This window comes from Petromyzon marinus, chromosome 46 (assembly GCF_048934315.1).
Source record: "Petromyzon marinus isolate PM22_M1 ecotype Great Lakes invasive population chromosome 46, UKy_Petmar_22M1.pri1.0, whole genome shotgun sequence".
NCBI classification, from domain to species: Eukaryota; Metazoa; Chordata; class Hyperoartia; order Petromyzontiformes; family Petromyzontidae; genus Petromyzon; species Petromyzon marinus.
The window spans coordinates 15,098,329-15,112,139 of record NC_133712.1 but is presented as its reverse complement, the minus strand read 5'-3'; the positions used below and the strand labels follow the sequence as shown (position 1 = coordinate 15,112,139).

Genomic DNA, 13,811 nt, shown 5'->3' with positions numbered 1-13,811 from the left:
ACGTGTTGTGAATATGTATCGGGGAGCGGGAAGTGTAGCGGTTAGCACGCTGTGCTACGAACCCGGTGACGATTATCTGAACCGATCCTGGGCCTTCCCATCGCCACTGGGGAGACGAAGGCGTGGTGCTGGCCACCCACCCCCGAGTGTACTGTGCCGGCCTTCATAGGTGCTGGCTAACAGCACTTGCCCCAACAGTCTGTTAAGGCTATACGGGGAATCTTTGTCTTGGTGTTTGTATGGACATATGAAAGATTATGTATGTTCGCATATTTGGCCCTTTTGTCAAACCACTGCTGGATGAGATTCTCCTCACACCGTAGGCGTTGTGCCAGCTATTCGACCATACTTCGCCAGACTGGTCAGTACTGGTTGATAGACGAAGGAGAATAGGAGAGTACAGCGATTTTTTTTTGTCTTGCAATACCCTCTGCTGACAACGTATGTCTACAGTGGCCTACAGCACCTATTTTACGTGCGGTGGTGGCCACCCACCGAAGCATTATCCAGGCTCAAGCCTGCTTAGATTCTGCGACGTTACGAGATCGGGGCGACTTGGTTTGAGTCGCTCCTACGAGGATAAACGAAATCGAATAACGAGACACGCCGGGGTGACGCGTGGCGATTTTTGCACGGCTTGAGACGAATCTCAGGTCGCCGGGTTCCGCGGTTGTCCAATGTAAAAAAAGTGCAACCCTGAAATTTCTCCCTCGCGCCACCGTTGGCGGAAAGTCCTCCCGCTGCAGGTCGCCCTGAGAGAGAGAGAGAGAGAGCGAGTCCCTCCTGGAGGGTATACTAGCCGTACCCTTCCACGACGGCCAGACGTCTTGGAAGGCGTGGAAGTTTTTTGTATCCACTGCCAGCTCCCCCTAACGTGCCTCGTCAGCGACGTGGCCCCCCCCCCCCCCCCCCCAGCGCCTCTCGTCGCAGAGGCCTCGCGGTTTCGAATCGGTACACGGGGGGCCGCCCTTGTTAACGCTGCGGGTGTCGTAGCCCGTGATGATACTCGGCGCCGCTCTTCGCTCGGAGTGGACGTTCACAGTCCCCTTGAGGTCGTTCGCGACAGCAGGCCCATTGTGTGCCGGCGTCGGGCTCGAAAACTTACGAAAATTCCATAAAAATTGTACACCGCAACTTACTCCATTGGCACGACATGTGGCGGCAACTGCCACCCCTGCCGGCAAACGAGGCTCGTTCCGGTCTCTTTGAGTTCTCATCCGGTTCAACAAAGTGAATTGGGATCCTAGGATGGAATGCGCATTTTAAATCTGAATTATCGTTGCTTTTTCTGGAATATTTTACTGTTTTTTCCTGGATTTTCTGTTTGCAAAGTCACATACAGTGAGGGAAAAAAAGTATTTGATCTCCTGCTGATTTTGTACGTTTGCCTACTGACAAAGAAATGATCAGTCTATAATTTTAATGGTAGGTTTATTTGAACAGTGAGAGACAGAATAACAACACAAACAATCCAGGAAAACGCATGTCAAAAATGTTACAAATTGATTTGCATTTTAAAGGGAGGGCTCCTAATCTGAGCTTGTTACCTGTATAAAAGGCACCTGTCCACAGAAGCAATCAATCAGATTCCAAACTCTCCACCATGGCCAAGACCAAAGAGCTCTCCAAGGATGTCAGGGACAAGATTGTAGACCTACACAAGGCTGGAATGGGCTACAAGACCATTGCCAAGCAGCTTGGTGAGAAGGTGACAACAGTTGGTGCGATTATTCGCAAATGGAAGAAACACAAAAGAACTGTCAATCTCCCTCGGCCTGGGGCTCCATGCAAGATCTCACCTCGTGGAGTTGCAATGATCATGAGAACGGTGAGGAATCAGCCCAGAACTACACGGGAGGATCTTGTCAATGATCTCAAGGCAGCTGGGACCATAGTTACCAAGAAAACAATTGGTAACACACTACGCCGTGAAGGACTGAAATCCTGCAGCACTCGCAAGGTCCCCCTGCTCAAGAAAGCACATATACATGCCCGTCTGAAGTTTGCCAATGAACATCTGAATGATTCAGAGGACAACTGGGTGAAAGTGTTGTGATCAGATGAGACCAAAATGGAGTTCTTTGGCATCAGCTCAACTCGCCGTGTTTGCAGGAGGAGGAATGCTGCCTATGACCCCAAGAACACCATCCCCACCGTCAAACATGGAGGTGAAAACATACTTTGGGGGTGTTTTTCTGCTAAGGGGACAGGACAACTTCACTGCATCAAAGGGACGATGGACGGGGCCATGTACCGTCAAATCTTGGGTGAGAATCTCCTTCCCTCAGCCAGGACATTGAAAATGGGTCGTGGATGGGTATTCCAGCATGACAATGACCCAAAACACACGGCCAAGGCAATAAAGGAGTGGCTCAAGAAGAAGCACATTAAGGTCCTGGAGTGGCCTAGCCAGTCTCCAGACCTTAATCCCATAGAAAATATGTGGAGGGAGCTGAAGGTTCGAGTTGCCAAACGTCAGCCTCGAAACCTTAATGACTTGGAGAAGATTTGCAAAGAGGAGTGAGACAAAATCCCTCCTGAGATGTGTGCAAACCTGGTGGCCAACTACAAGAAACGTCTGACCTCTGTGATTGCCAACAAGAGTTTTGCCACCAAGTACTAAGTCATGTTTTGCAGAGGGGTCAAATAATTATTTCCCTCATTAAAATGCAAATCAATTTATAACATTTTTGACATGCGTTTTTCCGGTTTGTTTTTGTTGTTATTCTGTCTCTCACTGTTCAAATAAACCTACCATTAAAATTATAGACCGATCATTTCTTTGTCAGTGGGCAAACGTACAAAATCAGCAGGGGATCAAATGCTTTTTTCCCTCACTGTAGTCACTTTAAGATGTTTTCTTGTTCATGTTTTTATTTTTGTTTGTTGCGGTTGCACCCGATTCAAGAGCCGAATGGCTCACAGGGCTATACCAAATAAATGAAACTGAAACTTAATCTCCACTCTTTCCCAAAGGTCCGCTCACAAAGGGACAGAGAGAAGACGGCCCGGGATCCCACTGTGGATATTTACCAGGGCACGGAAACCAAACGCCTCAGTGCGGGTGAGTGTGGGGGGGCAGAGTCTCCTATTGGAACTTTGAGCAGTGTACCTCTGTCGTCACGTGCCTATGTTGAACTGCTTTCGCGCACCGTATGTAGCCAACTATGTCAATCATGATCATCAGCAGCAGAAACATAAGTATCATCATCCATCAGCAGAAGCATCAGCAGCCACAACAGTATCATCATTAATAGAAGCAGTAACAGAGATATCATTGTTAACAACAGCAGCAGCAGCAACGGGTATTATCATCAGCAGCATTTTAACACGTAGGAGGGATATCATCAGCAGCATCGTTATTATCATCTATCATCGAGAGAGGCCCCCGCCCCCGTGTTGTTGTTCACCGTTCCTGGCTGTCGCGGGACGGCACGATCCGTCTCCCTCCTTGCCCGCGCGAGACGACCTCGTCACCACGCTTCCTCGTCGCCACGCTTCCTCGTCGCCACGCTTCCTCGTTGCCGCGCTTCCTCGTCGCCGCCATTGTTGGCGTCGTCAGTTGCGGCCATCCTCCTGGCGGGCGCCCTCAAAGCTTCTGGCTGCCAATTCCCTTTCGCCAGTCTCGTGCGTCGGCCACTATCTCCACCAGCAATTGGTCCTCCTGGCCATGCCCGTTTAACCGTTGATCAACGACAGTCGACACGAAGTCTCTGGTTAGCTACCTCGCTTGTGTGTGCAGGAGGTTTGCGCGTCTCACTCTCTCTCTCTCACCTTGGTCACGTGGATTTTTCTCCGGGTCCTCCGCGGTTTTTTTTCTCCGCCCACATTTCGAATCGACATGCGATCAGAGTTTTTTTGGCTGCTATAAATGTTCACGTGGTGAAGCCACTTCGTTGAGCTATTGTTCGTGATAGCAGGGGGTCACTTCCGAAAAAGAGCTATACAGCTCAAGTGGGGCCTTACCTGGTACAACTAAAAATAGTTTAGTTAAAAAATTAAAAGTTTTTTCTTTTGTTCTCCGATTCCGTGTGCTTTCCCCGTTCTGATTCTCAGTGTAATTCGCAGCGCGGGCGTCTCCGCCACGCCTTTTTTATAATCAACTGCGGTGCCGTGCGTCCTTTCTCCTAGGCCGTGTTTTGCGATCTGCGTGGCGTGGCAGATGGGAAGAGATGATTGCAACTTTCTCGGTGTCTTTGCGCTTAAATTCTCAAATTCCTTTTCCCAGGCAGCGCTTGACACTGCTGTGCCCGCTCACTCACTCGTTCATCGAGTCCCGTTGATTACAGTTTTCATTCAAGCAATGCCCTCTGTACTCTAATCAATCGCCCTCTGTACTCTAATCAATTGCCCTCAATAGTTTAATCAACTGGCAAATACAACATTGTACGTTCCACTTGTGCCCGTCCAACAATCGATTCGCGTATTCGTGGAAATGCATTTCTGTTTTTTCAGAGGAGGCTCCTCCGTATCGCTGCTCTTTGCTGCCGGTTCCGGTCATTTTTCTCCTGAAAATCGTCAGAAGGGTGCAATCCAAACGGTTCATCCATCACGCGCGCATGGCGCCTTTGTTTCTCTTTTAATTGACGCGACCGCGGTGTTCCGCTGACGCTGAGCAATCTGAGCAAATCCGGCGGGGGGCGGGGGGGGGTGGTTGACGAGCATCCAAAAATAAAACCGCGCAGCTCGTCGGCGTCGTCGCAGTTTTCGGGCACGGCGCCCGACTCTTTTTTCGCTCCGCGTGCCCCCCGGGAGCTTCCGTTGGGTTCCTGAAGGACGCGCGCGACTTGGAAATACGTCGGGACGGACGAAATAGAATTGAATGGACGGCACTGGCGTGAGCGGCGTGAGCGAGGAAATGGGGAACCCATCGCTAAATGCGTGCGTGCATTTCCTGTGATTAGTAGATGGGCACTACGAGAAGGCGTGGGACTCGCACACTGACCCGCGCGCCCCCGTGCCGCCCAGCCGCGTCGCGAGCCTCCGCAAGGACCTGCGCAGGGTCACCCTCAACGACTTTGTGATGCTCAAGGTCCTGGGCAAGGGCAGCTTCGGCAAGGTGTGTGGACCCCCGTGGCGTCTATACTGCCTCATTATTTGCACCCCCCCCCCCTGCTCCCGGCCACACCACGTGCGTGCCACTCCACCGCCTCCTGATAGCCCACGCAGAATCCCACGCACCGCTCGCTCGCCACGCCGTTTTCACGCCACCGCTCCACTCCCCCTCCGCTTTCCCGGTTGAAACCCAATGCTGCCAGCCCACACCATTAACATGCCGTGCAGATTCACGCATCGGACACCACACACCACACCGCTCGCGATCCAATGCTGCGCGGGCCGCACCGCTCGCTTGCCACGCCAGTCCCCCACACCGCTGCTGATGCCTCGCTCTGCTAGCCCCGCCACTCGCACGTCACGTCAATGCCGCTCCAGGCCCCTGCCCCTATCGCTGCAAACGACGATGCGCCACGCAACTGCAGCGATCGATACAGCCTCACTGGGCGGTGTCTGATTTATTACACTGGCGTGGTGGTGGTGGTGATGATGGGCTGAGTGTAGACCCTTGAATGTGTGTGCGTGTGTGCGCGTGCGTGCATGCATCTCTGTTGATGTGCATACGCTTGCTTATGTGCCATTTTGCACATTGTACGTTCCAGTTGTGGGGAGCGGTGGTGCAGCGGCTAGCGGACATCACTGCACTCCGAACCCGCCGACCAACACCCGTGACGATTAACTGAACCGGTCTTGGGCCGTCCCCTTGATCGACTACACGCCCGCGCCAGGTTCTCCAATGAGTACCTGGTGCGGTGTGCAAACATCGCCACGAAGGGAGACAAAGGCGGCCGGCCGTGGTGCTGGCCACTCGCCCACCCTCTCGTGCGCCGTGCCGGCCTTCACAAAGTGCTACTCGCTAACGGCACTTGCCCCGACGGTCTGTTGAGGCTATACGGGGGAATATTAGTCTTCGCGTGCGTATGGACACTTGAAAATCTTGTATGTTTGTTTTGTATGTATGTACGTACGTACATGCGCGTACACTCGCCAAACGGCACTCCCCCGAACAACCGTCTGGTGTGGGCCCCCCCCCCTTGCCTTCGTTCCGTGCAAGGTGATGCTGGCGGAGCTGAAGGGCCGCCAGCAGTACTTCGCAGTGAAGGCGCTCAAGAAGGCGGTGGTGCTGATGGACGACGACGTGGAGTGCACCATGGTGGAGAAGCGCGTCCTCTCCTTGGCCTGGTCTCACCCCTTCCTCACGCACCTCTTCTGCGCCTTCCAGAGCGAGGTGCGAGGTGTCTCCCACCCACCCCCCCCCACCACAAAGACAAAGACTTCTCCCGTACTGCCTGTAACAGACTGTTGGGGCGAGTGCTGTGTGAAGGCCCGGAACGGCGTGCGAGGGGGTGGGGTGGCCAGCACCACGCCCGGCCGCCTTTGTCTCACCGGTGGCGATGTTTACACGGCGCACCAGATACTCATTTGAGGCTGGGTTGACCTAGGGAAGGCCCAGGACCGTGAGTGGTGTTTACCGTGAGCAGGAATCAATCTCGTGTCCCCGGGTTTGTAGCGCAACGCGCTAAACGCCACACTACCGTTCCCTCCGCCACCCACATGCACCCACAGACACGGATAGCCGCACCTCCGATTAGCACGGTTGGCTACGTATGGTGCGAAAGAAGTTCAGCATACTTCCATGCGTACAAAAGACACAAGATCCCCCGTGTAGCCTTTCCCTGTTGGGCCGAGTGCCTGTGAAGGCCGGCACGGCACACGTACAGCCATCTATAGACGCATGTAGCCACAGATTAAGAATCTTTATTCATACTGAAAGAGGAATCCGATGAGCTATGAAGCTCTTCTTCACAGACGTCCAGTAAGAGGGGGCGGGGGTCAGAACGTTACAGCAACAAACACGATAGGAGTGCAAAGTATAGGAAAGGTAAACAAATCACAAAGACACGTGGAAACATATGGACGAGACACACGTGGTTTCATTGCCACATACAGACACCAATACAGCCGCATCTATACACATGCAGCCACATACAAAGACAAAGAATCCTTACATGGCTATATATAGACTGTTGGGGCGAGCGCTGTTAGCGGGCACCGGTGAAGGCCGGCACGGCGCACGAAACTTGCCCCGTGATTTAATTTTAACCCGTTGGAAGATGGAATCGCAGCAGCGACCACCGCATTACAAGTCGAATGCGCTAACCATTAAACCGCGGCAGCCCTCGGTTTAACTTGAGGTGGTTTATTTCTCTAGAATTTGGGTCACCATTAAAAAAAAAAATCTGATTTGAATCGCAGGCGGCCCAAACCCAGATATGAACCCAGGATGTCGGCGGTCGGGGCCTGGGGCTCCGACACGGTCAAAGCCGCGTGAACCGCCAAGAGCTACTTCAGGGCCAGTTTATTTTTCCAGTTATCTTGGCAGGAAATCGGGGCCCCCGGAGGAAACCCACGCGTGGGACATATAACTAGGATCGACACACGTGTGCTGTGGGCCGCCACGGTGGCTGGGGGATGTTGATTCCCTCGCCTGGTGTACAGGAGGTCGTGGATTTGATCCCGACCCTGACGCCTGCTGCTGTATATTTGGAGTTTTTCGTGTTCTTCCCCGTCGTTCTCGTGGATTTTTCTCTGGGTTATCCAGTTTGTCCCTCCGTATTTAGAAACCAACCTGCGCTTAGAGTATTTGGCTGCCGTACATTCTCACACGATGGGCCACTTCGTTGGGCTTTACCTGGTAAAATAAAATAAAAAATAGTTAACTTTAGTTTGGTTTCTAAACGACTGTGACCTCACTGTGCGTTGCGTGCCGTGTGTGTAGGAGCACCTGTTCTTCGTGATGGAGTTCCTGAACGGAGGAGACTTGATGTTCCACATTCAGGAGAAGGGTAGATTTGACATCGCCCGAGCCACGTACGTGCGGTTGCCTTGTGTGTGTTGTGTGTGTGGTGTGTGTGGTGTGTGTGTGTGGTGTGTGTGGTGTGTGTGTGTGTTGTGTGTGTGTTGTGTGTGTGTGTGGTGTGTGTGTGTGGTGTGTGTGTGGTGTGTGTGTGTGTGGTGTGTGTGTGTGTGTTGTGTGTGTGGTGTGTGTGTGTGTGTGTGGCGAGAGTCGGGCTTCACAATCGCTTTGCTTTTTTGCTGGCGCCGCGGTGGAACGTGGAAGCCTCCAGAACGTGGCAATTGGTTACTGGTACAGCACTAACCGGTGTGTTGGAGAGCAAAGCCACAACATTTACAATCTGAGTATGATGTTTTGCCAGTAATCGCAACCAGCTTCATCAGGCGACAGCCAGATTTGTGGAGAAATCCTTCAGTTTTGTTCCTTAGATAGAGGGAGAGATGTGATGAGGTCACTTGTTTTATGGATGCCCCCGTGTAGCCTTCAAAAGACCGTTAGGGCAAGTGCTGTTTACGAAGTAGCAACTACGAATTCGAAAGTCGATTCTCACACATGAGCTGTTTGATACTTGTACTGTGAGATTTAGAAACAATTTTAAACGACGCATCATTGGTTACCTACCCCTATACACAACAGGTCTGTCTTAAAACAGATGCTGCTCAGCTCTTTTAATGAGCTCGTATGACAATAATAATAATGTGTGCCTGTTGAACTTCTTTCGCACCGTATATGACCAACCGTGCTAATCAGAGGTTGGGAGACACATGGGGGGGAGACACATGGGAGACACACGGGGAGAGAATAAGAGCTATATAGCTCGGTGAGACACGTGAATCTCAAGGCATGGGGGGGGGTGGTGGCGGCGGGTGAGCCGTCAGTTCCTGTTGTGCCTCTCACCGTCTCTTCAAATTACCCGTGTGTGCGTCTGTGAATTCGCCCCCTCGCTCGTGCGCGTTGCGAGTCCGATCCCGTTCCGTACGGTGACGCGCGTGCGCGCATCTCGTCACCCTACGGAAGGCGTCATAATTGCTTTCCGCTTTCTCTCCGCTTGCAGCTTCTATGGAGCGGAGATCGTGTCGGGGCTCCAGTTCCTGCACATGCATCGCGTGATCTATCGGTAAAGCACAGAATGTTCCTCCGCCCTGCAGTAGTGACGCCACGGGCGTACGCCGCCGCGTAGGTTTAAAGCGGCGCGGAACGATCGCTGCGTCGGCTAGCCCGGGACGCTGTGATCGATGTACAGCCGTCAGTTTGGACGATTTGCGTCGGCGCGATGGTGGCTCGTGACAGCTCATATCGTCGTCGTCATTTATTGCAAAATTCACGGCCGAGGCTACGGGCGGGGAGGGGGGGGGGGAAGAAAAAAAACGACAGTTGACAGAACGATGATGGAACGTTGCCCCGCCTAAAAATAGGTTCGAATTTATATTTTAAAAAAATATATGTGAGAAGGACAAAAAAAGTGTTAAAATAACCTTTTAAAAGTCCCACTAAACAAAGAAAAAAAGAAGCGATGAAAACCAATCCGGGTGATTGAAGTAATTCTCTTACAAATTGAATCTGAATCCAGTACGAGGTGACCACTTTGCATTAGCACCACCAAATGCCTACCCCCCCCCCCCCACGGCACCAACGCACCGTCCTCACATTCTCTTTTGAAGAAAATCAATGAAGCGCCCAATACAATGTTTCGGAAGCCATTTGCGCATTCCTGATGCACTGGACTCCATAAGAGTGCGCAATAACCAATGTTCTTACTTACTCTTACCGACTAAATTTGCAAGATTTCACTGATTTTATTCCATTTCGCGATTCTCACGACCACCGTAGCTTTACTCGGGACTGCTCGTGGTGGGTTAACTGTCCATGACAGCTTGTGGTTGTTCATGAATGACTTGTGAAAGCTCGTGACTGCTTGGGGTGACTCGTGAAGGCTCGTGACTGCTTGGGGTGACTCGTGACTGCTTGGGTGGGGTGGTGACTCGGTGAAGGCTCGTGAACGTTTGATGCCAATGCGTCCCCCTATCCCACAGCGACCTGAAGCTCGACAACATTCTGCTGGACCGAGACGGCCACGTGAAGATCGCCGACTTCGGCATGTGCAAGGAGAACATCAGCGGAGACCTCAAGACGGGCACGTTCTGTGGGACGCCGGACTACATCGCCCCCGAGGTGCCGAGCTCTCCAGCGTTGGCTGCACGACACACCGGCACAACCACCAGCACCGCCAGCGTGACCACCGCAGCTGCCACCCACACCGCCACCGGAATGATCGCCACAACCACCAGCATCGCTCGTATTGGCCCAACGATAACGGCCGCTGGTCAACATCATCACCACCGAAAAGACGAAGATCCCCCGTGTAGCCTAAACGGACTGTTTAGGGCAAGTGCTGTTGGCGAGTAGCAGCTATTAAGGCCGGCACGGTACACGAGGGGGTGGGTGGCCGGCACCATTCCCGGCCGCCTTTGTCTCCCCAATGGCGATGTTCACACACCACACCAGGTACTCACTTGAGGCGGAGGCGGCCTAGGGGAGACCCAGGACTGGCTTCAGTTAATCGTCACCGGTGTCGGACGTGAGCGAGAATCGATCTAGGATCAGCGGGTTTATAGCGCAGCGCTGTCACCGCTAGCGCTCTGCCTCCTCACTCCCACACACGACAGAGGTCCCCCCGTGTAGCCTTTAATAGACTGTTGGGGCAAGTGCTGTTTGCGCGTTGTTTACGTGACAAACCTTACCGGCTGTTTTTTGGGTTTTAAACCTTACGCGATTTAACCCAAAAAAAAAACCTTGATTGTGAAGAAACAATAAGAGCAAAATATAAAAAAAAAATTAGAGGCAGCGACAATTATTTGCATTTTTCCGTTTTCAATGGGGAAACCTTTCACAAATTCTTATAATTTTCTGACGTGGACATTAACCGAAGAGCCTCAGCGCACCTTTGAGTGCCCCCCTCTCCACCCCCCAATCGCGAATGCAATGCAGATAGAGAACTCCTTCTGCGAAAGCCTTGGATGGGCAACCACAACGTAGTTCGGCCCATGCTTCGGGGACTACTTTGTCAGCAGAGGGGAGTTTTTGTCAAGTAATCCCCACCCCCCCCCCCCCACAAACTTGCATGCACAAATTACTACAACACAGAGTTGTTGGAAGACTCGATTCTAAACCGTAAGAAGCTTGGGCGAGCTTGTGAAATCTCACTACGGAGGCATTGTGTGTGTATGTTGAACTTTTTTCGCACTACGCGTACGTAGCCAACCGTGCTAATCGGAGGTGCGGGAGGAAAGGACAATGAACTAAAAACAAGAAGCAGTTCTTAAGAAATGAGTTTTCAATCTAGATGATTTATAAGTGCATAGCTCCAGTGGCTTCCTCATATCGGAAGGAAGAGCATTCCAGACGGCCGCAGAAGCGCATCTGAGAGCGCGCGATGCGGTGACCACAGTCTTTGTTCGATGGTTATCCCAAAAGCCGCTGCGAGGATGGAGCGGAGTTCGCTTGACGTTTTGATGCCCCTTGACGAGATGAGCGAGGGTATTGCGGTTAATTTCACAAAGTGCTTGCCATATTATAAGCGAAACAATGCGTAGGTAGCGCGACATCTATTTGCACGGCAGCATTCTCTCCACGCGATTTTCGAATCCATCCGTTGGAAAATGTACGGGCTTGTTTATTTTACAAATTCCGCGTGCGCACGGACCGCACGAGTCCCGTGGGCGAGCAGCGGAACGGCGGCAGCTGCCGCTTGCGCTGTCTGTTTTGGGGCTTATCTCTCGTGGTCCGCTCTCACTTCCGCACCGCGGTCCCGTGCCAGGCGTTTGCCGTCGCCCGACCGCAACCTTTGACCTTTGCCACCGGCCGAATCGCACTGTACAGCGCAGACGCCACTCGTCCACTCGCCGTGACGCCGCCGCTTAACGCCAAAACAACACCGTCGGATGGATTCGGCGACTCGCGTTCACAATGAATTCGAAGCTCCCCACCCCCCCCCCCGCCGCCTTCACCAAACTGCAATTGACCAGCATGGTGAAGTATGGTCACGTTGCTTCCATGATCCACACAGCATGGGGAGGGGGCCCCCTCGCCCTCCCCCGGCCACCCCCCCCATCCAGCAGTGGCAATAACGCAGTACGTGTTCCCACAGTGTAGCCCCAAAGCAGCCTGGTGGTCACCCATCCGAGCAATATCCAGACTCGGCCCCTGCCTTTTAGCTTCGGAAGGTGCGATGAGATCGGGCGCAATGCGGGCGAATCCGCCTGAAGCGTGGGATGTGTTCGAGCACAAATCAAACGCCGTACCTCTGTTGTTTGGGGAGGGCCAATTCCGGCAACGTTAGCGTTGCTGTTTGTGCACTTTGTTGGCCGGAGGTGGTGTTCGTATCCGACATTTTCAGGGCATGTAGCTCACTCGGAGGTCAGTTTAATACGTAGGCGTTTGCATCCAATAAAAAAAGTATATCCATATATTAACCGCTCCCCCCTCCCTCCCCCCCCGGCCTTCGCACCTGATTTACTCACAAGTGACGACATCACATTGACCACCCCCTCTATTTAAGACCGAAAGAGGAGGAGGATTTCTCCACAACTCTGTGGCTGTCGCCTGATGATGCTGGTTGTTGTGATTACCGGTGAAACGTCACCCGTACACGAATTGTCAATGTTGTTGGTTTATTCTCCAGCACCGGTGTGCTGTACTAGTAACGATTTGGCATGTTTTGTTTACGTGACAAACCTTACTATTTGGCTGTCGGGTGGTGGCAGGTTTAACGACACATTTATATTTACGCGATCCCACCCAAAAACCTCTTTTATGGATCATTCGGAGATGTCCCCTCTGTGTCTTCTCCCTCCCCTCACCTCCCCCCCCCCCCCGTCTCCTAGTTCTCATGACTTCTCTCTTTCTCTCTCTCTCTCTCTCGCTGCCGTGGGCGACAGATCCTGGCGGGGAATAAGTACGGCACGTCGGTGGACTGGTGGTCGTTTGGCGTGCTGCTCTTTGAGATGCTCATCGGGCAGTCGCCCTTCCACGGCGACGACGAGGACGAGCTGTTCGAATCGATCCGCACCGACGTGCCACACTACCCGCGCTGGATCACCAGCGACTCACGCGGCATCCTTGAGAAGGTGGGGCACGTACGCACGCACGCACGCACGCACGTACGCACGTACGCACGTACGCACGCAAGCGTGTACGCACGCGCGCACGCTTGCGCTCGTACAGCGGGAGCACCCTTGGGGGGGTTGTCACTTGATTGAGGCCCGACGGACGAGTTGTGAACGACGCCTATTCTTTTTGTGGCCGATCGCTCGAGCCTCATTCAAAATGACACGGCCGCCTCGATGTCCGATCCCGACTCTGACGCCTGCTGTATATTTGGAGGTTTTTTTTTTATGTTTTCCCTCGTGGTCGCGTGGATTTTTCCGTCCACTTTTTAGAATCGACACGCGCTCAGAGTATTTTGGCTGCTTTCAATTTCCACCTGATAAGGCCGCCACTTCGTTGAGCTATCATTTGTGGCCAGGTCGCTTCTGAAAAATAGTTTTGTAGCTCAGTTGGGCCTCTTACCTGATAAAATAAACAAACAATGTCCCGCCTGCCTCCAGAAGGCGGGAAACCTCCCCGACAAGCCCTTGCTTCGTGATGCCGCTGGCACATTCGGGATAAAGTTGTTGAGGGAGAGATTAACATTTTTTTTTTACCTACCTAATTTAGTTTGTCACTTTGGCCAACTGCGACTCTTAAAGATAAATCATGTATCGAGGCAGGTCCTGTTTAATTTGTTTAACCAGGTGAGAGCTCTGAAGAGACCAGGATGAGTCTCATTTGCAGGAATGGGCCTGGGTTATACCACGAATCACACGGCTATTAAAGTGACTCTTCGAAACAACAGTTCTGC

General features: G+C 52.6%; 1 protein-coding gene across 7 annotated transcripts in view; it reads left to right on the top strand.

Moving 5' to 3' along the window:
* The window catches only part of LOC116952362 (protein kinase C delta type-like), a 115,441-nt gene that overhangs the window by 91,275 nt on the left and 10,355 nt on the right, over positions 1–13,811 (top strand). For 6 of the 7 annotated variants that reach the window (XM_032971642.2, XM_032971641.2, XM_032971640.2 and 3 more), the window contains 7 exons: positions 2,977–3,064; positions 4,905–5,059; positions 6,110–6,283; positions 7,835–7,926; positions 8,967–9,029; positions 9,946–10,084; positions 12,850–13,038. In XM_032971642.2, the coding sequence (XP_032827533.1) occupies positions 2,977–3,064; positions 4,905–5,059; positions 6,110–6,283; positions 7,835–7,926; positions 8,967–9,029; positions 9,946–10,084; positions 12,850–13,038 (900 nt within the window). The remainder of the gene's footprint in view (positions 1–2,976; positions 3,065–4,904; positions 5,060–6,109; positions 6,284–7,834; positions 7,927–8,966; positions 9,030–9,945; positions 10,085–12,849; positions 13,039–13,811) is intronic. The other variant, XM_032971644.2, reaches the window with a different exon arrangement.